At 46.3% G+C, this 25,602-nt stretch overlaps 1 protein-coding gene across 2 annotated transcripts in view; it reads right to left on the bottom strand.

Moving 5' to 3' along the window:
• Nucleotides 1-25,602, bottom strand: part of dscam (DS cell adhesion molecule) — a 220,777-nt gene that overhangs the window by 129,696 nt on the left and 65,479 nt on the right. For both annotated transcript variants that reach the window (XM_033032509.1, XM_033032510.1), the window contains one exon: nt 8,189-8,388. In XM_033032509.1, the coding sequence (XP_032888400.1) occupies nt 8,189-8,388 (200 nt within the window). The remainder of the gene's footprint in view (nt 1-8,188; nt 8,389-25,602) is intronic.

Below are 25,602 nucleotides of genomic sequence, written 5' to 3' on the forward strand. Positions count from 1 at the left end.
CACCCAGAGAGTTGTGAATTTGTGGAATTCCCTGCCACAGAGGGCAGTGGAGGCCAAGTCACTGGATGGATTTAAGAGAGAGTTAGATAGAGCTCTAGGGGCTAGTGCAATCAAGGGATATGGGGAGAAGGCAGGCACGGGTTATTGATTGAGGACGATCAGCCATGACCACAATGAATGGCGGTGCTGGCTCAAAGGGCCGAATGGCCTCCTCCTGCACCTATTTTCTATGTTTCTATGTTTCTATGATCGCCTAGCTGGGACAACTCAGTTCAGTTTCAGTTTCAGTTTAGTTTATTGTCACGTATACCGAGGTACAGTGAGACGCTTTGTTGCGTGCTATCCAGTCAGCGGAAAGACAATACATGATTACAATCGATCCATTTACAGTGTATAGGACATGAAAAGGGAATAACGTTTAGTGCAAGGTAAAGCCAGCAAAGACTGATCAAGGATAGGTCACCAAAGTGGTAGAGAGTAGTACAGAATGCTCTCTGGTTGTGGTAGGATGATTCGGTTGCCAGATAACACCTGGGAAGAAAGCAGATTTAGGCCATTCGCCCCTTTAAGTCTATCGTGGCTGATCTATCTCTCCATCCTGAACCCATTCTCCTGTGTTCTCCCCATAACCTCTGACAACCGTAGTAATCAAGAATCTATCTATCTCTGCCTTAAATATATCCATTGACATGGCCTCCGCAGCCTTCTGTGGCAATGAATTCCACGGATTCACCACCCTCTGACTAAAGGAATTTCTCTTTATCTCCTTCCTGAAGTAAGGTCCTTTAATTCTGAGGCTATGACCTCTGATCTTAGACGCTCCCACTAGTGGAACCATCCTGTGTACATCCATTCTATCCAGGTATTTCACTAAAATATTCATCCTTGCTTACAGATTTGGTGATGAGTGACAAACTTTATCTCTACAGGCTTCCAAGGTGTTTGCAAGCTCTCCATCTCTGGCGTGATAATTCCCCTGATTTGTATTGCACCACCACCAGCCACTATACCTTTAGCTGCCTAGACTTTAACTACAGGAATTCTCTCCCACAGAAGGTAGTTGAGGCCAGTTCATTGGCTATATTTAAGAGGGAGTTAGATGTGGCCCTTGTGGCTAAAGGGATCAGGGGGTATGGAGAGAAGGCAGGTACAGGATACTGAGTTGGATGATCAGCCGTGATCATATTGAATGGCGGTGCAGGCTCGAAGGGCCGAATGGCCTACTCCTACACCTATTTTCTATGTTTCTAATACTTCTCTTTACTTCCTATTCCCCTTTAAAACAGTCCTTGCAAACCTACCTCCTTGACCAAACCTTTGGACATCTTAATATGCCCTTAAGTGCCTCAGATCAGTTTTTTCTGCCTAAACTCCAACACGATGGGCGACATGATGGCGCAGCGGCAGAGTTGCTGCCTTACAACGCCAGAGACCCAGGGTTGATCCTGACTACAGGTGCTGTCTGTACGGTGATTTTACGTTCTCCCAAAGGTTGCCAACTTTCTCACTCCCAAATACGGGACAAATTCCCGACAGCAATTCGTTGACCGACTCGGCCGTGGCTGGGTAAATGATGAGTTGGCCCGGGTGCTGGACTGCCCACAAAGCCCAGCCGATGGGCTAGCTGAGGCGTTTTGGCCCGGGCGCTGAACTTTGCACGCGACGTCGCGTGGCCCAGGCCAAAACTCCTTGGCTGGCCCGCCGGCAGGGCTTTGTGCTCTGCTGCACGCAAAGTCCGGCACCCCATCCAACTCATGAACCGATGATCGGCCATGAGAAGGAGGGGTGGTGGTGTCAGCGGTAAGCGAAGGTCCGAAGGTCGGACAGCTGGCCAAGCTGCCGACTGACAGGGCCACGGCTGCACTACATCGGGACGGGTGAGGCGGGGCCGGACCCGACAGTCCCCTCGACCCGAGTAGTAGCAGTCAAATACGGGACAAGGGCAGTCCCGTACGAGACAAACCAATTTAGCCCAATGTCCCGGCTAATACGGGATAGTTGGCAACCCTAATTCTCCCCGTAACTTTCCCCAAGGTCTTCGATTTCCTCCCACATTTCAAAGACGTACAAGTTTGCAGATTAATTGGCTTGGTGTAGGGTAAAAATAGTCTCTGGTTTGTGTAGGGTAGTGTTAGTGTGCAGGGATCGCTGGTCGGTGTGGACTTGTGGGCCGAAGTGCCTGTTTCTGCGCTGTAACTTTAAACTAAACTAAAACTATTCTAAATGATGCTTCAGTTGTTTTGTTATTTTCTAAGAACTTTATTAATGCATGTCTTTATTTAACACTGTAAAAATATTCTGCATAATGATAAACTCCCTTTAAAATATAATTATGATTCTTAGGTGGCTCTTTGCAATGGTTTCTTTTAAATAATTGCATTGCAAAAGTAATGCATTTAATATTTTGTGATGGGCAAGAGAAAGGTCAGTCTATTCACGGCTGCAAAATGCCTGTAACTGCACGAAATGAAACAGCGTAACTATAATCTTTCACGAGCTTCCATTTACCACTGGTAAGTGCCTAGCGATTTGTCTAATTTCCCTTTATCTGTCACTATAACTGCGTAGAACATTGCTTCCTACAACCCCCGAACCCGTACAACAAAGGGAACATCAGATGAGAGAGACAGCAGTAATGGGACAAGGAGAGTTTCAGCTGACAGGGGGATTTTTGGCAAGGTAAGAAGGGATGTTTACTGACACAAGATGCGAGCTCCCAGCTGGCTCTGATGTGGCGTGCGACTGATTTCTGCTTGATCAATGCACTGAAGGAAATAAAGCCCAGTTTTGCTGTTACTTTTGAACAACTTGTTCTCGGCTTTAATCATTAACAGCTCCGGTTTGCATTCCGACAGCACTTTTAATGTGCTTGATGTTCGTCCACGCGTTATCAGACGGAATTTAACAGCGATCCACATAAACATAGGGAGATGAGGATCGGGAGCAGTGTGTGTCACATTGCCCCTCAGGCCTACACCACCTTGACGATCCACAAGGCCTCAACTCAATTTTCCCGACGTTTCTCCCAATCTTTGATTTCTGCAAAATATACCAATTCTCATCCTTCGATGTAGAAGCATAGAAAATAGCTGAAGCTTGGCTCTTGGTTCTTAAGCTTTTCTATTTGGCTCGCTAAGCAATATACATCATGATCATGGATGATCATTGAAATTCATTATCCCATCCCCGCTCCAGTGGTGCAGCAGTAGAGTTGCTTCCTTACAGCACCAGAGACACAGGTTCAATCCTGACTACGGGTGCTGTCTGTATGGAGTTTCTACGTTCTCCCTATAACCGTGTGGGCGTTCTTGTGCTGCGGTTTCATAAGGTCATAAGCGATGGGAACGGAATTAGGCCATTTGGCCATTCAAGACTACTACGCCATTCAATCACGGCTGATCTCTCTCCTCCCCCAACCTCATTCTCCTGCCTTCCCTCCATAACCTCTGACACCCGTACTTATCGAGAATCTATCAATCTCCACCTTAAAAAATATCCATTGACTTGGCCTCCACAGCCTTCTGTGGCAAAAAATTCCACAGATTCACCGCCCTCTGACTTAAGTTTCCTCCCACATTCCAATGATATGCAGGTTTGTAGGTTAATTGGCTTCTGTAAATTGTCCCAGCGTATAGGATAGAACTAGTGATCGGATGATCGTTGGTCGGCGCGGACGGTGGGCTGAAGGGTCTGTTCCAGGCTGTATCTCTAAACTAATCACCCTCGATTCCTCGAACACTTCTGGATTCCTCAAACGGCCATGGTGGCGCAGTGGTAGAGTTGCTCCCTTCCAGCGAACCCAGCGCAGGAGACGCGGGTTCGATTGTGACTACGGGTGCTGTGTGTTTTCTCCGAGATCTTCGGTTTCCCCATACACTCCAAAGACGCACAGCTTTGTAGGTTCATTGGCTTGGAAAACGTAAAAATTGTCCCTAGTGGGTGTAGGATGGTGTTAATGTGTGGGGATTGCTGGTTGGTGCGGGCCCGGAGGGCCGAAGGGCCTGTTTCCGTGCTGTGTCTCTAAACTAAACTAAACTAAGAACAATCTATCACTGCTTCCACAGCGCTCTGAGGTAGATAATTCCAACAATACAAAAACCCTTTGAGAAATGAAATTGCTTCTCGAGGATGTTTTATCCCAAGAAGATCATGAACTTGGTGAAGAAAGGAGATTTTCAAGGAGTGACTTAAAGGTGTTGGAGAAGCAAGAGGTTTAGGAAGGAATTGCCAGAGCTTAGAGTCCAAGCAGCTGGAAGCTGCGGAGGTTAACACCATCTCAGTGTGCAAGAATTGGAGGATACAGAATGATTGATTTTTTTAATGTAACTATAAATATAAAATGTGCTCATGGCCACAGGCCTCATGCACCTCCGCAACATGTCCTCCTATATCTTCAAGTTTAGTTTAGTTTAATAATGGCTTAGTTTAGTTTAGTTTATCGATACAGTGTGGAAACAGGCCCTTCGGCCCACCGAGTCCGTGCCGATCAGCGATCATCCGTACACCAGCAGTATCCTACACTCTAGGGACAATGTACAATTTTGCCAAATCCAATTAACCTACGAACTTGTACTTCTTTGGAGTGTGGGAGAAATTCAGTAAACCCACGCAGGTCACGGGGAGAAGGTACAAACTCCGTACAGACAGCACCCGTGGTCAGGGTCGAACCTGGGTCTCTGACGTTGTTGGGCAGCAACTCTACCGCTGCGCCACCGTGTGGCCCCAAAGTAGCATTTCAGTGCAGTGTCGAGGAACTGCCCCTTATCGTTGAGATGGAAGTTTGCAAGGGAACATCACAGGCAGGCGCTAGAGTAATGCAGGCACCCAAATAAGCATATATCGCCTGGGTTTTGGGCTCTTTTGTTCCAACACATCACCTTGAAACCATCAAATATGATACTGTTATTTAACTCTTCATCAACGTACAAAATGGGATCTGTTACCCAGTAATTCATTGCTGGTAAAACCTCGCAATACTCAGACTTCTCAGCAAGGCCTAAGTTGGTCACTTACTGCCAGGCCGCCTAGATTGTTGGTCGATGTGGACTCGATGGGCCGAAAGGCCTGTTTCCGCACTGTATCTCTAAACAAAACTAAGAAAAGCAGAGAAGGGATGGGGTTAGATTTGGAGGAGAAATACGATTTCAAATGGGGCAAGTGGAAGTTAGTAGGATTAGGATTAGGTTTATTAAACTGTGCTGAGGTAGAGTGCAAAAGCTTTGTTTCACGTGCTATCCCCCCAGATCAGATGATACTAAATACAATCAAGTCAAACTCAAATACAATAGATAAAGAGAAGCATAAGAGTGCAGAATATAATTCTCAGCACTGTAGAGTATCAGTTCTCTAGGCAAACTCCAATGTCTGCAATGGGGTAGAGGTGAATCGGACAGTCACCCTAGGTTACTGGGGAAGTCCAGGACAAGGGGGTCCTGCTTAAGGATAAGGGGGAAATCCTTTAAAACCGAGATGAGAAGAACTTTTTTCACACAGAGAGTGGTGAATCTCTGGAACTCTCTGCCACAGAGGGTAGTCGAGGCCAGTTCATTGGCTATATTTAAGAGGGAGTTAGATGTGGCCCTTGTGGCTAAGGGGATCAGAGGGTATGGAGAGAAGGCAGGTACGGGATACTGAGTTGGATGATCAGCCATGATCATATTGAATGGCGGTGCAGGCTCGAAGGGCCGAATGGCCTACTCCTGCACCTAATTTCTATGTTTCTATGTTTCTATATTATGTTCAGAAGCCTTATATCAGAGGGGCAGAGGTTGTTCCTGAGTCTGGTGGTGCGTGCTTTCAAGCTTCTGTACGTTAACCCCACGGGAACGGGGAGAAGGAGGAATGACCAGGATGGTTCAAATGGGTTTGATGGACTAATATTCCTGCATGTGATAGGCATGGCTACTGGATTTAAACGTTTTCCCCAGACCATCATGTATTCTAGCCACAATGTGCATTTTAAGGTGTATATGTACGAATGTGTACGTTCTAACCTATATATTAGTGTGTACTTTACATACACCAGACTGTACAATGACCCATGCTTTATGTGTAGGAAGGAACAGCAGAGGCTGGTTTAAACCGAAGGTAGACACAAAAAGCTGGAGTAGCTCAGCGGGTCAGACAGCATCTCTGGAGAAAATGAATAGGTGATAGAAACATAGAAATATAGACAAATAGGTGCAGGAGGAGGCCATTCGGCCCTTTGAGCCAGCACCGCCATTCATTGCGATCATGGCTGATCGTCCCCAATCAATAACTCGTGCCTGCCTTCTCCCCATATCATAATAATAATAATAAATTTTATTTGCGGGCGCCTTTCAAAGTCTCAAGGACACCTTACAGAAAATTAACAAGAGAGAAAAAACATATAGTCAGAGTAAAATAAATAATAAGGACATCACCAATACACAAATTAAAGACAGAATTCGCTCCAAAGACAAAAATCAAAAACACAATATGAAGAGAGAGCAGCGGCAGCTAAAGCGCGCCAGCGCCCACTCTCTCTTCCGACAGCCATCTTGGACACAAACTAACATATTCACATTACACATAAAAAATCATCCCCCCACAGTGGATACCACTGTGGGGGAAGGCACAATGTCCAGTCCCCATCCCCAGTTCTCCCAAAGTCAGGCCTATTGAGGCCTCCGCTATTGCCTCTACGGAGGCCCGATGTTCCTGGCCGTTCTGGCCGGGTGCTGTTGCCGCGGCGTCGGGAGAGTCCTTTCAGCGGCTGGGCCACCTGGAACGGCCGCTTCCTAACTGGGGACCGCGGCTTCTGAAGCCGACAAGGCCGCGCCGGTTTGGAGCTCCCAGGCTCACGATGTTAAAGTCGGAGCCGCCCGCTCCGCTCCGCAGACCCGCAGCCCGAAGGTGTTGATCTCAGTGGTCACAGCTCACCGGAGCTCCAGCGTGTCGATCCAGCGCAGCGACCCAGGCAAGGCATCGCCCACTCCGCTCCGCGATAGCGCTCCAGCGCTGTGCCGCCATTGAAGCTGAGGTGCTGGGCGGTCCCCGCCAGGAAACGGCGCTCCACGCCCAGCTGGTAGGCCACGAGGACGGGTCGATGGGGCAGCCTGGAGAAAAAGCTGCCTCACCGACCAGGTAGGGACCTAGAAATATTATTACCCCCTACCCCCCACATTAAAAAGACTATCTCTCCCACAAACAGGGCCAGGACTAACTAAAACTGCAAAAAAAAAGTGAATTAAACGGACGGCTGCTGGTTAGCAGCCGTTCCCCAAGATGGCTCCTCCCAACCCAAGAGCTCTATATAACTCTCTCTTAAATCCATCCAGTGATTTGGCCTCCACTGCCCTCTGTGGAAGGGAATTCCACAAATTCACAACTCTCTGGGTGAAAAGGTTTTTTCTCACCTCAATTTTAAATGGCCTCCCCTTTATTCTAAGACTGTGGCCCCTAGTTCTGGACTCGCCCAACATTGGGAACATTTTTCCTGCATCTAGCTTGTCCAGTTCTTTTATATGCTTGTCCAGTCCATTATATGTTTCTATAAGATCCCCCTCATCCTTCTAAACTCCAGTGAATACAAGCCTAGCCTTTTCAATCTTTCCTCATATGACAGTCCCGCCATCCCAGGGATCAATCTCATGAACCTACACGGCACTGCCTCAATCACAAGGATGTCCTTCCTCAAATTAGGAGACCAAAACTTTACGCACTGTGATGTTTCGGGTCGAGACCCTTCTTGACAGGTAAGGTCTTTTCTTCGCCGACAGTGCTTTACATTTGTATGGGGCGACACAGTATTGAATTATTCCACCCTTGTCGCCATACTGTGATATTTTCCAGATCATTGCAAAGCATGTTGCACAAGGGGTTACGAGGAGGAAATTGAACAATTAGCAGTAGTTAGCGTATGTCGAAGATGGACACAAAATGCTGGAGTAACTCAGCAGGACAGGCAACACCTCTGGAGAGAAGGAATGGGTGACGTTTTTGGTCGAGACCCTTCTTGGGAGACCAGGGTGGGTCTGAAGAAAGGTCTCGACCCGAAACATCACCCATTCCTTCCCTCCAGAGGTGCTGCCTGACCCGTGGAGTTGCTCCAGCATTTTGTGCCTATCTTCGGCTTAAACCAGCATCTGCAGTAGTGTATGTGTTCAACCATGAGAGGGCGCTGTTAATATAACAAGCCTTTCTGTGGGAATGTCGCAGTCAGTACCTGTAGTGTGGAAACCACCTCGTCTCCCATCTCCTTGGTGGACACGATGTAACGGAACATCCTCTCGGGATCAATGATGGTGTCTTCCTTCTCCCAGCGGACAATGATGGGCTTCTCCCCGTGAGCGGTGCAGCTGACCTCTTTCTTCTGGCCCTGGGTCGCCAGGGTGGTGTTTGGATAAGACGTGATCATGGCCGGTACTGCAGAGACAAAAAGCAGGCACATTGGTCAGTCCGAGTTGGGAGAGAAGGCCGAGATAAATTGGATTCTTCCTTGGAGGATGCAAATGATTCTTGATTAGAACAGGTGTCAAGGGTTACAGGGAGAAGGCAGGAAAATGGGATTCGGTGGCAGAGGTCAGGCATGATTGAATTATGAGGAGAGGTTGGGCAGGCAGGGACTTTATTCCTTGGAATGTAGGAGACTGAGGACTCATCTTATAGAGGTATATAAAATCATGAGCCCTAAATAGAGTGAATGCATCCGGCCTTTTTCCCAGCGCCGGAGAATCAGGAATTATAGGGAATAAGTGTAAGGTGAGAGGGGAGAGAATGAATAAAAATTTGAAGGGCAGCTTTTTCTCAAAGAGGCTGGTGAGAATATGGAAGAACCTGCCAAAGGAAGTGATTGAGGCAGCTGCTATAACATTTAAAAGACATTTGGACAGGAACGAGCATAGATGGGCAAGGAAGTTGGGCCGAAGGGCCTATTTCTGTGCTGTTTGACCCATTGAGACCAACAAATATTCTGCAAAATCCATCAAAGAACAGTACGAAGGGGAAAAAAACGTGTTAGCATTCTTTTTATTTGTGAGGTTCTGGCTGGGAGAATGTTATTAGTTATTAGAATTTGCGACTTCTCTTTAACACGTACTATGAAATTCTTAATGGTGTCTTAAGCTCCAGCTTCCTCTTCAATATCTGTTCCCTCTGTTCCATAAGCGCAGCACGGTGGAGCAACAGTGGAGTTGCTGCCTTACAGCGCCAGAGGCCCAGGTTCGATCCTGACTACGGGTGCTGTCTCTACCTAGTTTGTACATTCTCCCTGTGACCACGTGGGTTTTCCCCGGGTGCTCCGGTTTCCTCCCACACTCTAAAAACGTGCAGGTTTGTTGGTGAATTGGTTTTAGTAGAAAATTGTAAATTGTCCCTGGTGTAATTGTAAATTATCCTGTCCCAGGATAGCGCACTCCGCCATTCAATCATGGCTTCTGTAAATTGTAATATGTCCCTAGTGTGTAGGATAGTGCTAGTGTACCTCAAATATAGGAACAAAGAGGTCCCTCTGCAGTTGTACAGAGCCCTAGTGAGACCACACCTGGAGTATAGTGTTGCAGTTTTGGTCCCCTAATTTGAGGAAGGACATTCTTGCTATTGAGGGGGTGCAGCGTAGGTTTACAAGGTTAATTCCCGGGATGGCGGGACTGTCATATGCTGATAGAATGGAGCAGCTGGGCTTGTACACTCCGGAATTTAGAAGGATGAGAGGATATCTCATTTTTAACATATAAGATTGTTAAGGGCTTGGACACGCTAGAGGCAGGAAACATGTTCCCGATGTTGGGGGAGTCCAGAACCAGGGGCCACAGTTTAAGAATAAGGAGTAAGCCATTTAGAACGGAGACGAGGAAACACTTTTTCTCATAGAGAGTGGTGAGTCTGTGGAATTCTCTGCCTCAGAGGGCAGTGGAGGCTGGTTCTCTGGATGCTTTCAAGAGAGAGCTAGATAGGGCTCTTTAAAATAGCGGAGTCAGGGGATATGGGGAGAAGGCAGGAACGGGGTACTGATTGGGGATGATCAGCCATGATCACATTGAATGGCAGTGCTGGCTCGAAGGGCCGAATGGCCTACTCCTGCACCTATTGTCTATTGTCTATTGTACGGGGTAATCGCTGGTCAGCGCGGACCCAGTGAGCCGAAGGCCCTGTTTCCACGCTGTATCGCTAAAGTCTACAGTGGAAACACAGACGAAGCGCTGGGCTGAAGAGTCAAACTTTCCTGCATGTCAAATGCTGTCATGTAATCGGCAGTCGTGTTGCCAGACACTTTGTGCCTCTGCATTAGCCAGCGTGTCCCAGAGAATAATGAGGGAGAAATAAGAGACTCTGATGGTTACCACTGTTCTGTCATTGAGTTTGTCATTGGAGGAGCTTTGAACAAAATTGCAGCTCCAAACTTGAAGCATGCAGTAAGGGCTTTGACAGCTTGTTAGTTTACTCTGGTTGTCATTGTCCAGGCTGCAAGGAAGATTTTTTTTAAAATCTCGACGCTGTAAAAACATCTTGCTGTTTTGCTTGCTGAAATCTGTGCAAGGCGCGAGCAATGACTTCCCGTCACTGCTTGCAGTTTGCCGAGGTTTTACCTCCCGGACTCATCTTATCTCTCAGTCTTCTCAGCTTCGCAGTCACCTGGCGACAGATTGGCCAACGAGAGATGCCGTGTCTATTGCCCTTGGTCAAACTGCGACCTGCGTGGGTTTTTCTCCCGGACCTTCGGTTTCCTCCCGCACTCCAAAGACAGTTCTGTACATCTTCGGAGTGTGGGAGGAAACCGGAGCACCCGGAGAAAACCCACGCAGGTCACGGAGAGAAAGTACAAACTTCGTACAGTTTTGTAGATTAATGGGCTTGATGTAAATGTAGAATTGTCCCTAGTGTGTGTAGGGTAGAGTTAATGTGCTGGCATAGCTGATCGTGGGCCGAAGGGCCTGCTTCCGCGCTGTATCTCTAAACCTGGCTGAAGCCCCTTCTCCCTCTCCACCATCATGATGGCCCCACCACTTCTCACTCTGTTTGCATTTAAATCCCAGGTGGGCACAGGCCAATTGCAAATTGGGGGAACAGCACCTCATATTTAGCTTGGGCAACTTACAACCCAGCGGCATGAACATTGATTTCCCCAACTTCAAGTAACCCTTGGCTTCTGTTACCCTCTCTCCATCCCTTCCCCTCCCTAGTTGTCGTGCTAGTTTCACAGTCGTCCTACTGACCTTCACTGTTTGTATCACCCGTTATCACCTCCACAGCCAACAACGGACCATTGTGGGCTCCACCTTTCTTTGTCCATTTCTGCTGGCTTTGATTTGTCCTTTCGCATACCTTCCCTTCATTTGGTCTATGTACCTTTTCATATCTCTCCTCTCCCCTTTGACTCCCGGTCTGAAGAGGAGGTCTCGACCCTGAAACGTCACCTATTCCTTTTCCTTAGAGATGCTGCCCGACCCGCTGAGTTTCTCCGGATTTTTGTGTCTATCTTTGGCGTAAACCAGCATCTGCAGTTCCTTCCTACACAGATATCATCTCCTCTGTTTCACTTTAAGGAATGGATATGCCTTGCAGCACAAGAACTGGATCCTTCGGCCCACAATCTCTGTGCTGACTATGGCACAAACTCAAATTGCTTGGTTAGCATGAATGAGTTGGGCCGAAGGGCCAGTTTCCATGGTCTATGACTCCATGACTTTATACCATCCTTTTGGGTGGAATGCTCCTAATTTTGACAGTCCAGACTGCGATCAATTAAACCATGGACAGACCAGCCTGCATGTTGGTTCAAGAACTTCAGTTGGAGAGCAGCACAGTGCTGCTGTTGCCTCACACCTCCAGTCACTTGGGTTCAATCCCTGCCTCCAGGGCGCTGTCTGCGTGGAGTTTGCACGTTCTCCATGTGACCATTTCCTCTGGTTAACATAGAAACATAAGCATAGAAAATAGCTGCAGGAGTAGGGCATTCAGCCCTTCGAGCCAGCTTCATATGATCACGGATGATCATCCAAAATCAGCACCCCGTTCCGGCTATCTTCCTCTATCCCTTGACTCCGTTAGCCCATAGAGCTATATCTAACTCTCTCTTGAAAACATCCAGTGAATTGGCCTCCACTGCCTTCTGTGGCAGAGAATTCCACAGATTCACAACTCTCTATGTGAAAACGTTTTTCCTCAACTCAGTCCTAAATGGCCTACCCCTTATTCTTAAACAGTCACCCCTGGTTCTGGACTCCCCCGACATCGGGAACATTTTTCCTGCATCTAGCCTGTCCAATCCTTTAAGAATTGTATGTGTTTCTATAAGAAACATATAACATACCCGATTGCTCCAGTTTCCCCTTCCAAAGATGTGCAGGTTGGTCGGTTAATTGGCCACCGTTTGTTGACCCTGAGTACGTAGTGAATACTAGACTTCGTGGGGAGTTGATGGGAAAATGTGGAAGGAATTTTAAAAAAGGAGAGTGCAAATGGAGGGTTGATGGTTGGCACAGATTTAATGGGCTGAAGGGCCTCTTTCCATGCTGTCTGACTGTGCTGAATGCTCCCAGTCTTTCGAGGAGCCACATGACAATGTTGGATAACCCCGTCAACACCAAGATATTTTGGAGACAACCTCTGCCATAATGTTGGACACTAATGCAATATAAGAACATGTGCAGGATAGTGTTTTTGAGATACAGATGCAGAGATGAATGTGGCTGTTTCTATAGAGAAATAAAAGTTCTATGGGGAAGGGCGGCATAGTGGCGCAGAGGTAGAGTTGCTGCCTTACAGCGCCAGAGACCCAGTTTCGAGCCTGACTCTGGGTGCTGTCTGTACGGAGTTTGTATGTTCTGCCCTTAACCTGCGTGGGTTTTCTCCAGGTCCTCTGAATTCAAGTTAGGTGTTGCTCTTAGGGCTAAAGGAATTAAGGGATATGGGGAGAAAGCAGGAACGGGGTACTGATTTTGGATGATCAGCCATGATCATATTGAATGGCGGTGCTCGCTCGAAGGGCCGAATGGCCTACTCCTGCACCTATTTTCTATATTTCTACCTTTTCCTCCCACTCTCCGAAGACATACATGTTTGTGGACTTGATAAATTTGTAAATTGTTCCATGTGTGTGTAGGATAGTGTTAGCGTATGGGGTGATCGCTGGTCGGTGTGGACTCAGTGAGCTGAATGGCCTGTTCTGGCGCTGTATCTCTAAACTAAACTAAACTAAATAGTTCAAAATAACTTTCACCACCATGCGATACATCTGAAAGCAGGGGAGGAAATCGCTATCAAAACATGGGAAGGACACAATTTCTTGGTGGCCGCATGTGCACACACACACACACGCGAGGCTTCGGTCGTGGACCTTGTGGACGGTAACATCGGGAGCTGACCTGGTTAGTGACCGAATCCGAACTCCAGCAACAGCAGCTTCGTCCACCCCGAATCGTGGGGCTTCAATCAGCCTGTTTGAGGACCTTTCATCGTCCGGCGGGGCTTAAAACTTCCATCTCCCAACATCTTCAACATTGGGAGCCTCGATCGCCTCGACGCAGCAATTTGACCGCAGGGCGGTGGAAGATCGCGCGGCTGATTTTAAGACGCGCCGGGCGATGAAAGGCCCCGCGAACGGGCCGATTCAAGCTCCGCTCTATGATCTTTGCTCCACCAGGACGTCTCCCTCCTCCAATCAGTGCGCTTAATCCTCAGTCCCACCCCCCTACTTCCGCCTCTGACCGACACCTCCCTCCTCCAATCATCGCGCTGAATCATCATGTCCCCCCACTGCCTACTGACCGAGGTCTCTCTCGTCTAATCGGTGCCCACGATCATCAGTCCCACCCCCACTGTCGCGCGGAAAGCGGAGATTTTTAATAGATTTTTATTTCACCAAATTTCAAAATCCGGATTACAAAAAATGGGGGGGGGGGGGATTTGTCCCTGTCCCCCCTGTCCCCCTCGGGATTTCCGCCCATGTCCAAAAGTCAGTACCTGCAATAGTGCAGCACTCTCTCAACAAACCAACCTCCCTTCTATTGACTCCATCTATATCTCAGACTGCCTCGGCAAGGCCAGCAGCATAATCAAGGACGGGTCGCACCTTGGCCACTCCCTCTTCGCCCCTCTCCCCTCAGCCAAAAGGGGAGTGGATGAGAAAGTGGGATAACATGGTACGAGTGTGAACAGGTAATGAATTCTTGACGTAGATTCAGTGGACGGAAGGGCTTATTTTCATGCTGTGTGACTCTGAAACTCTAGGAGATGCAAGTCTTGAGAAACTTCTGCCTGAGAATTGAAGATGATTGTCCAACAATGCTCCAAAATCGGAGTTTGAAAATCCAAAATTGAAGTGTGAAAAGGCACAACTCCAGATTTGGCGACAGTTTCTTCCCAGCTGTTATCAGGCAACTGAACCATCCCACCACAACCAGAGAGCAGTGCTGAACTATCATCTACCTTAATGGTGACCCTTGGACTATCCTTGATCGGACTTCACTGGCTTTACCTTGCACTAAACGTTATTCCCTTATCATGTATCTATACCATGCAAATGGCTCGATTGCAATCATGTATTGTCTTTCCGCTGACTGGATAGCACGCAACAAAAGCTTTTCACTGTACCTCGGTATACGTAACAATAAACTAATCTGAACAATAGACCTCTGCTAGAGTGTCCTTGGTTTTCCCATTTCAAAGGAACCTTCAGTGAAACCGCAACATTAGCTATTCAATGTAAGGAAGTTGGTGGGTTTCTGAGCGATGCCACCTTATTACAATGCTGCTCATCTTACAGGTAAATCAGCCTTTAGTATGTTTGTTGCCAAAACTATTATTTTAATGGCTGACACATTAGATCTACCGGCTGATATATTTCCCACGTTAATATTAAAATGCACCAAATTTGTCAAAAAAACAGTGTTGATTCTCTGCTAGAGTGTCTTGCATTCAAAATCTATGTGCATAAATCTCGCTGCTTGTTCCGAGCATGGTCTGTGAACAAGATGAAACGGAGTAACAGATTAATCTTTGGCATATTTGAGCATTAAACAGAGAGATTTTCCTGCTTGCAATGCTTCGAGATTTATTTAGAGTCTTGCATGAAACAAACGAATGTGTGCTTACAAGTCAAGTCAAATTTAAATGATCAAAATGTTATCCTTTCTATTTGCTGGGGGAATTAAATACAAAAGTAGGGAGGTTGTGTTTCTATTATGCTTTGGTAAGAGCGCATCTGGAATATCCTGTACTGTATTGGTCTTCTTATAGTCATAGATACATACAGCACGGAAAAAGGCCCTTTGGCCCATCGAGTCTGTGCTGACCATCATGCACACGTTTACGCTAATCCTTCATTACTCCCATATTTTCCCCATATTCTCATGATCCCCTACCTGGATTCCACCATTACACCTACACACTTGGGGCAATTTACTGATTCCAACCAACCAACACACCAGCCCACCTATGGGATGTGAGTGGAAACCAGAGCACCACATGGTGACAGACTGGGAGAATGTAGAAACTCCACACAACATTCAATATCAGGATTGAATCCAGGTCTCTGCCGCTACGCCCAAATGTACCCTTAGTTAAGACAGACGCAAAAAGCTCGAGTAACTCAGCGGGACAGGCAGCATCTCTGGGGAGAAGGAACGGGTGACGTTTCGGGTCGAGACCCTTCTTCAGACTGTCTATACATCCCCAATCCTTTTGTGTATTTTGTGTTTTATGACTGTTGGCAGATCAATCTCCCTCCTGGGATAAATAATGTTCTATCGTATTGTATCGCATCGTATCGTATGGTAGTTAAGCAAGAATGGACATGCTTTGAAAACAGATCAGAGGTTTCCGATCTGCCATTTAGACAGACAGACATCAGTCAGTTAATAGAGGTAATAGTTGTTCAAGATGTGGACTCTTATACATCGGCGAGACCAAGCGCAAACATTGGTGATCGTTTAGCTGAACACCTTCACCTAGCCCGCCTAAGCCTACCTGATCTCCCGGTTGCTATACACTTTAATTCTCCTTCCCATTCCTACACAGACCTTTCTGTCCTAGGTCTCCTCCATTGTCAGAGTGAGGCTAAACGCAAATTGGAGGAACAGCATCTCATATTTTGCTTGGGCAGCTTACAGCCCAGTGGAATGAATATTGATTTCTCTCACTTCAGGTAGCCCCAGCATTCCTTCTCTCTCTATCCCTCCCCCACCCAAGTCGCACCAGCTTCTCGTTTTCACCCAACAAACAGCTAATAGTGGCCTGCTTCCTTTATCATTGTTACTTTTTTTGCATATCTTTCATTCATTTTTCTTTCTCTCTCTACATCACCGTCTATATCTCTCGTTTCCCTTATCCCTAACCAGTCTGAAGAGGGTCTCGACCTGAAACGTCACCCATTACTTCCCTCCAGAGATGCTGCCTGTCTCGCTTGGTTACTCCAGCTTTTTGTGTCTATCTTAGGGGGATGGTCAAAGTGCGAGATATGTAAGATTAGTTTAGATCAGCATCATATCAGCCCAGACATGATGTACCGAAGGGCTATTCCTTTGCTGTACTATTCTATGCAAGGGACAAGTGTCTTACTTGATAGGCTCGGATATGCTGGAGTTTAGAAAAGCGAGGATTCAGGTTGAAATTAAGATTTAGATTTAGGCGTGGCACTGTGGCGCAGCGGTAGAATTGCTCCCTTGCGGTGCCAGAGACCCGGGTTCGATCCTGACTATGGGTGCTGTCTGTACAGAGTTTGTACATTTGCCCCGTGACTGCCTGGATTTTCTCCAGGTGCTCCGGTTTCCTTCCATACTCCAAAGATGTACAGGTTTGTAGGTTAATTGGCTTTGATAAAAAATTATAAATTTGCACTAGTGTGTAGGATAGTGTGTAGGATAGTGATCGCTGGTTGGCTATGCCAACAGGTGAAGAAGTTTCTTGACCCGAAACATCGCCCATTCCTTCTATCCAGAGATGCTGCCTGAGAATGGAGCGGCTGGGCTTGTACACTCTGGAGTTTAGAAGGATGAGAGGATATCTTATTGAAACATATAAGATTGTTAAGGGCTTGGACACGCTAGAGGCAGGAAACATGTTCCCGATGTTGGGGGAGTCCAGAACCAGGGGCCACAGTTTAAGAATAAGGGGTAAGCCATTTAGAACGGAGACGAGGAGACACTTTTTCTCACAGAGAGTTGTGAGTCTATGGAATTCTCTGCCTCAGAGGGCGGTGGAGGCCGGTTCACTGGATACTTTCAAGAGAGAGCTAGATAGGGCTCTTAATGATAGCGGAGTCAGGGGATATGGGGAGAAGGCAGGAACGGGGTACTGATTGGGGATGATCAGCCATGATCACATTGAATAGCGGTGCTGGCTCGAAGGGCCGAATGGCCTACTCCTGCACCTATTGTCTATTGGCTATTGTCTATTGACCCGCTGAGTTACTCCAGCATTTTGTGTCTATGTGTCAGTGAAAACAAGCATCTGCAGTTCCTTCCTACACAAGTGAATGCACTGTTGCAGTGGAATTGTTAGCACATTCTTCCTACTGTGTGGAAGGGTCCTGACCCAAAATCGTGCCTGTCCATGTTCTCCAGAGATGCTGCCAGGCCCATCGTGTTCAGTTTAGTTCAGTGTATTGTCACCTGCACCGAGGTACAACGGAGAGCTTTTGCTGCCTTCTAACCAGTCAGCGGAAAGACAATACATGATTACAATCGAAACATTCACAGTTCAGTGCAAGGTAAAGCAGGTACTAAGTGCCATGATGATGGGCTTACATGTAATCAGGATTTACTGGAGTGCACAGGAGAGAGGTTGGAGCAACAGCATCCTGAGTAATCCTTATCCCTGATGCTCTACAACAAGGAGGGAAGATGAGTGCAAATAGATCTTTGTAATAAACGAAGCAATTTGCCAAGCAGGATGCTAATAATCATGATAAACAACCTCCCACCCCCCACCACCCCTTGATTCTCCTCAGTTATATTTTCGCAATTACTACAACGTTGCATTTCCCCTCTACTGTTATGAATATTGTCCAAATCACTCGGATTGTAAACCGTGTGCGTGTCCCCCTTGTGACAGCGCTGCGAGCAGAGGTGTCTCTTCCATCCTTATGACTGAACAGAGATAACCCACGGCATGCAACATCCCCAGCCATATTTAAACCATCAGCGCTTCACTGAGAATCACATCAGAGAAGATTACCTTTTGTTGACGTGTGTAATGAAATCATAAATCTGTTCCATGCAAACAACGCACTTATGCACAGTGCACAAAGCCAATTTAAACCAAACCCCTAGCACCCTTCTCCACAGCAATCCCTGGTGCACTTCAGCCAGTGGAAGTCACCCTAACGAAGAACGAAATAACTAATAGTCTCTCACTGTGAAAGGAGAGGATTATTATCCAGGTTGCTTGGAGCAAATTATGGTCCAAATTTTGCTGTCAAGCTAACAATGCGGTTAATGGCAGTGGGCAATTTGCTGCCCTGCTCTACGCTTGAAAGAGATGGTCTTGACACCACAGATATTGCGGACCAATGTGTCTGTGGACAGCTTCATTACCCCCAGTGCTTTGTTTGGTTTAGAGTTACAGCGTGGAAACAGGCCCTTTGGCCCACTGAGTCCACACCGACCAGCGCTCACCCATACGCTAGCGGCAATTTGCAGAAGCCAACTAACTTACAAACCCAAACGTCTTTGGAAGGTGGGAGGAAGCCGGAGTGCCCGGGGAAAAACCCATGTGGTCTCGGGGAGAACGTACAAACTCCCTATAGACAGCACCCATAGTCAGGATCGAACCCGGGTCTCTAGCAGCAACTCTACCGCTGTGCTGCCTTCTAAAGACAGATACCCTTCACTTTAGATTGACCCTTGCTCCAATGATATAGAGCTCTAGCAGGAATGCATCTGTCCCTCGTCAAGGAAGAAGCAAAAGAGGAGGCCCAGTGAAAGTTTACCACAATGAGGCAGATAAGGGTTGGTTTCGGCATCATGTTCGGAACATGACATTGAGGAGCAAAGGGCTTGTCCTTGGGTGCTTACTGTACTATGTCCCTTGTCCCTTAGTCTTTACTCCTGACTACACTCCATTCCAAAAAAATTACCAATCAATTTCACAAATCTGTGTTCAAGGGCTAATTTTTACTCTTATTTTTGCTGCTAATTTAATGCATGGAATAATATCAAATCTAATTACTTGTGCCCTCAAAGAACCAGCTTAGTAATGCACAAATTATGGAACTGTCAAATAGTAGAGGGCATAGATTTTTAGGCAAAAGATCAAAGGAGATTGACCACGTGGGTTTATTTTACTGGGAGTGATAGGTGGCTGGAATGGACTACCAGGTAGGTGGGGGAAGCAGATACGATGTGGTGCGGTGGTAGAGTCGCTGCCTCACAGCGCCAAAGACCCTGGTTCAATTCTGACTACGGGTGCTGTCTGTGCGGAGTTTGTACGTTATCCCTGTGATCTGCGTGGGTTTTCTCCGGGGGTGCTCCGGTTTCCTCCCACACTCCAAAGACGTACAGGTTTTTAGGTTAATTGTCTTCCCTGAATTGTAAATTGTTCCTAGTGTGTAGGATAGAACGAATGTACGGGGCAATTGCTGGTTGGCACAGACTCAGTGGGGCGAATGGCCTGTTTCCACACTAAAGCTCCAAAGTCAAAGAGTCTAAAGTGTTACAGACACAGGTCTCTCTGTCTGTCTGGTCCCCAAGATGTCACTAGCTCTGTAAAATAATATATTTTACTAGGTTAAAAGGGAGAAGGGAGTTGGGATTATTTAAATGGCTCTGCCGGGTGCTAGCGCAGACTAAATGGGCTGAATGGCCTACTTCCGTGCTGTAATAAGTAAGTTAGTTCTTATAATTTTACAAACAGTTAAATTTCTACCTTTGTATCAAAAATAAACAGCCAACTTCACTCTCATGTTTTTGGTATGAGTAAGGCTTCAATTACTCAAAGGTCTCAATACTCTTTTTCAGTTGTGATATTCTCTGAATAATGTTTATTCTATATATAATTTACTTCTCTTCACAACACAGATCCTTTTCTTTGCCAGCTGGAAACCAATGCCTTTATTGGAGTGCCTCCCAGTGAAATGTGTGACAGTACTACAGTGTTATGGTCACCCAGCTGATGTTAATACTGCTCTGCCTCAATTTGTAGCTATTTACCCCCCCCCCCCCCCACCACCACTCCCAAGGAGCCTAATTCATCGATAATTGAATAACATTGCAACATTGCAAATTTCACGGAGCCTAACTATACGTAGGCCTAGCTGTGAAAATAGGACAAAGGGCCTTTATGGTGGCACACTGGCGCAGTGGTAGAGTTGCTGCCTTACAGCGCATGCAGCGCCAGAGACCCGGGTTCGATCCAAACTACGGGTACTGTCTGTACGGAGTTTGCATGTTCTCCCCGTGAGCTGCGTGGGTTTTCTCCGGGAACTCTGGTTTCCTCCCACACTACAAAGGTGTACAGGTTTGTAGGTTAATTGTCTTGGGAAAAGCGTTAATTGTCCTTAATGTGTGCAGGATAGTGTTAATGTGCAGGGATGGCTGGACGGTGTGGACTCGGTGGGCCGAAGGGCCTGTTTCCACGCTGTATCTGCAGGCTAAATTAAACTAAGTTAAGACTCCACCGTTTTTAACAACGTTGAACCTGAAGGGTACACGATCAGTGTCATTTACTATTCCTACACTCTTGTGCTTGAGTGTGATTGTGCCCGTGTTTAGTAAGGTTTTTACTGAACTGTAGGCATAAAGGAATTTCACTGAATAGTGGCACTGCGGTAGAGTAGCTGCCTTATAATGCCAAAGACCCTGGTTCGATCCTGTCTACGGGTGCTGTCTGTACGGAGTTCGCATGTAATCCCTGTTTCACACACACGGGTGCTCCCGTTTCCTCCACATTCCAAAGACGTGCAGGGCTGTAGGTGGAATTGGCTTCTGTGAATAGTGCCTAGGGTGTAGGATAAAACTAGCGTACGGGGTGATTGTTGGTCGTCGGGGACTCGATGGGCCGAAGGGCCTGTTTCCGTGCTGTATCTCTAAACTAAACTCTGTACATGTGACAACAAAGTGCCATTGAACTGTTGAACCATTCAGTTGTTAACTTCCTTTATACAGAGTTTGGTGGGTGCCTGGAATGCACTGCCAAGTGTTGGAGGCAAATATATATAATGCTGGCATTTAAGAGGCTTTTGGATAGGCACATAGATATACAGGGAATAGAGGGATGTGGACCATATGCAGGCAGAGGAGATCAATTCAATTTAACATCCTGTTCCACCTGGACATTGTGGGCTGAAGGGCCTGTTCCTGTGCTGTACTATGTTCCTAATAGAGATAGATATCCTCACAATATTTTATTAAATATCGAGATATAGCATTTGAATTACTATAGATGATACTCAGTGGTTGGCATGGATATAGTGAGCCTTTCTCTGCTCTCTATAATTGTACGACTTTAATATTAATTATCTCAGTTAATCTATGTCTTAATGAGTACACCTAATGAGCAGGAGGTCATTAGTTGAGGATACACCATAAAACATCGCAATTTGAATTGTTTTACAATAGGTTGGTGTTGCAAAGGGTTCTTCCAAACACCTGTGAAGCAAAATGCAGTTAATCAATTTACTCCTACTGGTATTGCTCCGAGATTCTATTTTGAAGGCCATTTAGACATTAATATTAATCTGCTATTTATGTTTATTCTATTTATTAATTTTTAAAAATGGGTTCAGCTGCAACGGATTAGACTGGAACAAAGGCAATCAATCTCCTCGCACTCACACCGACAATTCCTGTGTTCAGATAGTGGTTGTTATCGTGCAGAAACTCACGGTGCTATTTATAATGAGAAAATAATCAGTGATCCATAAAGCACAAGGCCGCAAGGAACATCGGCAACAGCTATACTGCAATTTCCTGCAATTAGTTCACAAAGATTCCACAAAATCCTTTCATTAACTGCTTGCAGCATAGAAACATAGAAAATAGGTGCAGGAGTTGGCCATTCGGCCCTTCGAGCCAGCACCGCCATGCAATATAATCTTGACTGATCATCCAAAATCAGTACCCCGTTCCTGTTTTTCCCCCAAATCACCTTGATTCCATTAGCCCTAAGAGCTATATCCAACTCTCTCTTGAAAACATCCTGTGAATTGGCCTCCACTGCCTTCTGTGGAGTACCTGGATGCAGAATAGCAACAGAGAATGCTGGAAATACTCAGCAGGTCAGGCCACATCTCAGGGAGGAAAATTAGCATGAACTTCTTTAAGGCGGAAGACCCTCCGGCCTTCAGCTGGAGGCATTTTGCTTCATGGGCTATTAGTAAGAACTCTTCCTAACCTACATTTTCAGTGTTTGTTTTAGAATTGTTTTTATTCTCTTCTACATGGATGTAGACTCAGGTTGGGAGCAATTTTGACCAGATCTGCCCATCAAGGACCGGAGGACATAGGTTTAAGGTGAAGAGCAAAATATTTAATAGGAATCTGAGGGGTAACATTTTCACACAAAGGATGTGAAAAAGAATGAGCTGCCAAAGGTCGTTGAAGCAGGGACTATCCCAACATTTAAGAAACAGTTAGACAGGTACGTGGATAGGACAGGTTTGGAGGAATATGGGCCAAACGCCGGCATGTGTGGGCAAGTTGAGCCGAAGGGCCTGTTTCCACGCTGTATGACTCTAATATCCCAATACTGTCCCTACAACAAGTATTTTTATTCATCATTGATGTCAATAGAAAGTAAGATTGGGTGGATGTCAAGTTTCCATTTGATCTGAACCCACGGGAATTCCACCCAGCCAGATGCGTTAAAAGTGGAGTTGGGACAAAATGCACAACGGTCAAGGAAGGGACTCTAAGAAGTGCAGATATGATATTAATTAAGAGGGGCTGGAGGGGCTGGAGTGGATGGGAATGGGTATATAGGTTGCAGTTTATATAAATGAAGTCATATACAGTTGAGGGACTTTGGGACTGACAGGATGTTCACTTGCTCTCTTCCCCTTGCCTGGTTCATCTTCAGGGACAACAGCCCTGAATTTGAATCTGAAAATGAAACCGTAACCTATATTGTCCTAAAAAAAGAATGATGGAGTAACACCAGATTCAGGGGCAGTTTCTTCCCAGCTGTTATCAAGCAACTGAATCATCTTACCACAACCAGAGAACACTGCTGAAGTACTATCTACCTCTTTGGTGACCTTCGGACTATCCTTGCTCAGACTTTGCTGGCTTTACCTTACACTAAACATTATTCCCTTATCATGGATCTGTGCACTGTAAATGGATCGATTGTAATCATGTACTGTCTTTCTGCTGACGGGATAGCACGCAACAAAAGCTTTCCACTGTACCTCGATACACGTGACAATAAACGAAACTGAACTGAACAGGGTGGGTCTGGCAGCATCTCTGGAGAACATGGGTAAGCAAGATTCTGGGTCAGGACCCTTCTACACAGTAGAAAGAATGTGCTAACAATCCCACCTGTACCAGTGCATTCACCTGTGTAGGAAGGAACTGCAGATGCTGGTTAACACTGGAGATGGACTCAAAATGCTGGAGTAACTCAGCGGGACAGGCAGCATCACTGGAGAGAAGGAATGGGTGACGTTTCAGGTCAAAACCCTTCTACACACGTTGGTAACCTTCAATCATTGCCATAGAATCATAGTCATAGCATAGAAACAGGCCCTTCGGTCCAACTTGCCCGTGCCGACCAACGTGCCTCATCTACGCTAGTCCTACCTGCCTGCATTTGGTCCATATCCCTCCAAACCTATTCTATCTACGTACCCATCTAAATGCTTTGTAAGCAGTGCAATAGTACCTACATTAGTAATTTCAGAAAGTAGACCCATATAATTGGAAGGATTTGGTTGGGTTTTCATTTTAGATATTCGACATGGGTTTTATATGAAAAGGGGTCTGGACACAAAATGCCACCTATTCCTTTTCTCCAGAGATGCTGTCTGGCCCGCTGAGTTACTCCAGCTTTTTGTGTCTTGTCTTGGGTTTTACAGTCATCGGCTGTTGCAGGAAGAACCTCCTAAAGGTAGTGAGGTTATTTGCTGCAGGTCTATAGGCATGAGGATTGAACGGAGAATTCTCACCATTTTAATCAATCTCATTGCAAAAATGGCAGATGACTAAACCTGTCATTTGGCAAATAAGCCAACAGACAAATTAACAGCATTAAACAAACAAATGGAGAAAATGTCAGTAATTGCAATCTTTCCCAATCTTTTCCTTTGCCACCTGGCCGGGCTGCTCATTGCTGGCTGCAAATCTCAGAAGCCGTGCAGCTGGTATGGTTTCCCTTCATGTATTGATGTGTGTGTGTGTGTGGGGAAGGTGTGTATTTCATGTCTACGCTTGATAGCTATTGAGCTGTGTGAAGACTTCCAACGGAGCATATTTCAAGTCTTCCCCAACAACAGCTTGAATTTATGTTGCACTTGGAATGTAGTTAGTTCCAAGATTCTTCGCAATTATCAAATAATAATTGACACCCAGTCACATTAGAAAGACAGCTTGGCTTAAAAAAAAACCCAATTAGAGTCATAGAGTCACAGCCATAGAGAAATAGGACTTTCGGCCCAAATTACCCAGACCGGCCAACATGTCCCATCTACACTAGTCCCACCTGCCTGCATTTGGCCCATATTCCTCTAAATCTGTCCTACCCATGTATCTATCCAAATGTTCCTTAAATGTTGAAATGGTACCTGCCTCAACTACCTCCTCTGGTAGTTCGCTCCATACACCCACCACCCTTAGTGTGAAAAAGTTACCCCTCAGATTCCTATTAAATCTTTCCCCCCCCCCCCCCCCCGATGAGGCCCAGTAGATTTGTCTATCTTCATAAGCGTCCGGACCTTGAGCACCTCAGCGACCGTAACAATGACTGCTCTCAAGGCACTTCCAGTGACTGCCTCAAGATCCCCCTGTCCTCGTGTCTTTCTCCACGGTAAGGCCAGAGGAAGAATACTCATTGAGGACTTTGCCCATCTCCTGTGGCTCCACACAGAGTTGACCGCTTTGATTCCTGAGGGGTACCACTCTCTCTCTCGTTACCCTTTTTTCCCTTTATGTGCTTATAAAATCTCCTGGGATTATCCTTAATTTCAGGAGCATTTCTGAGCAGGATAAACGAGTGGAGAGACAGAGAAGGTTAGGGAATTCTAACTGTGAGAGGAATGAAAACCTAGGGTAAGCCATACCATTCTAGAAACGAGGAACTGCAGATGATGTGTTTAAGAAGGAACTGCAGATGCTGGAAAATCGAAGGTACACAAAAAAGCTGGAGAAACTCAGCGGGTGCTGCAGCATCTATGGAGCGAAGGAAATAGGCAACGTTTCGGGCCGAAACCCTTCTTCAGACCTGCAGATGATGGTTTGCACAACATGCTGGAGTAACTCAGCGGGCCAGGCAGCATCGCTGGAGAACATGGGCAGGTAACGATTCCGGTCGTAACCCTTCTTCAGACTGATCCACATCAGAAAGAGGAGGGGAAAAACTTTGGAAGGGATTCCAAGGGCAGGGAGGGGCAAGAGCAAGATTGGGAATGGAAAGAAGCATGAGAATTTAAAAATGGAGAGTTTTCTTAATCAGGAGAAAACAAAAAGCCAATAAGAAAATAAAAAT

The sequence above is a fragment of the Amblyraja radiata genome, chromosome 14 (assembly GCF_010909765.2).
Source record: "Amblyraja radiata isolate CabotCenter1 chromosome 14, sAmbRad1.1.pri, whole genome shotgun sequence".
Lineage (NCBI taxonomy): Eukaryota > Metazoa > Chordata > Chondrichthyes > Rajiformes > Rajidae > Amblyraja > Amblyraja radiata.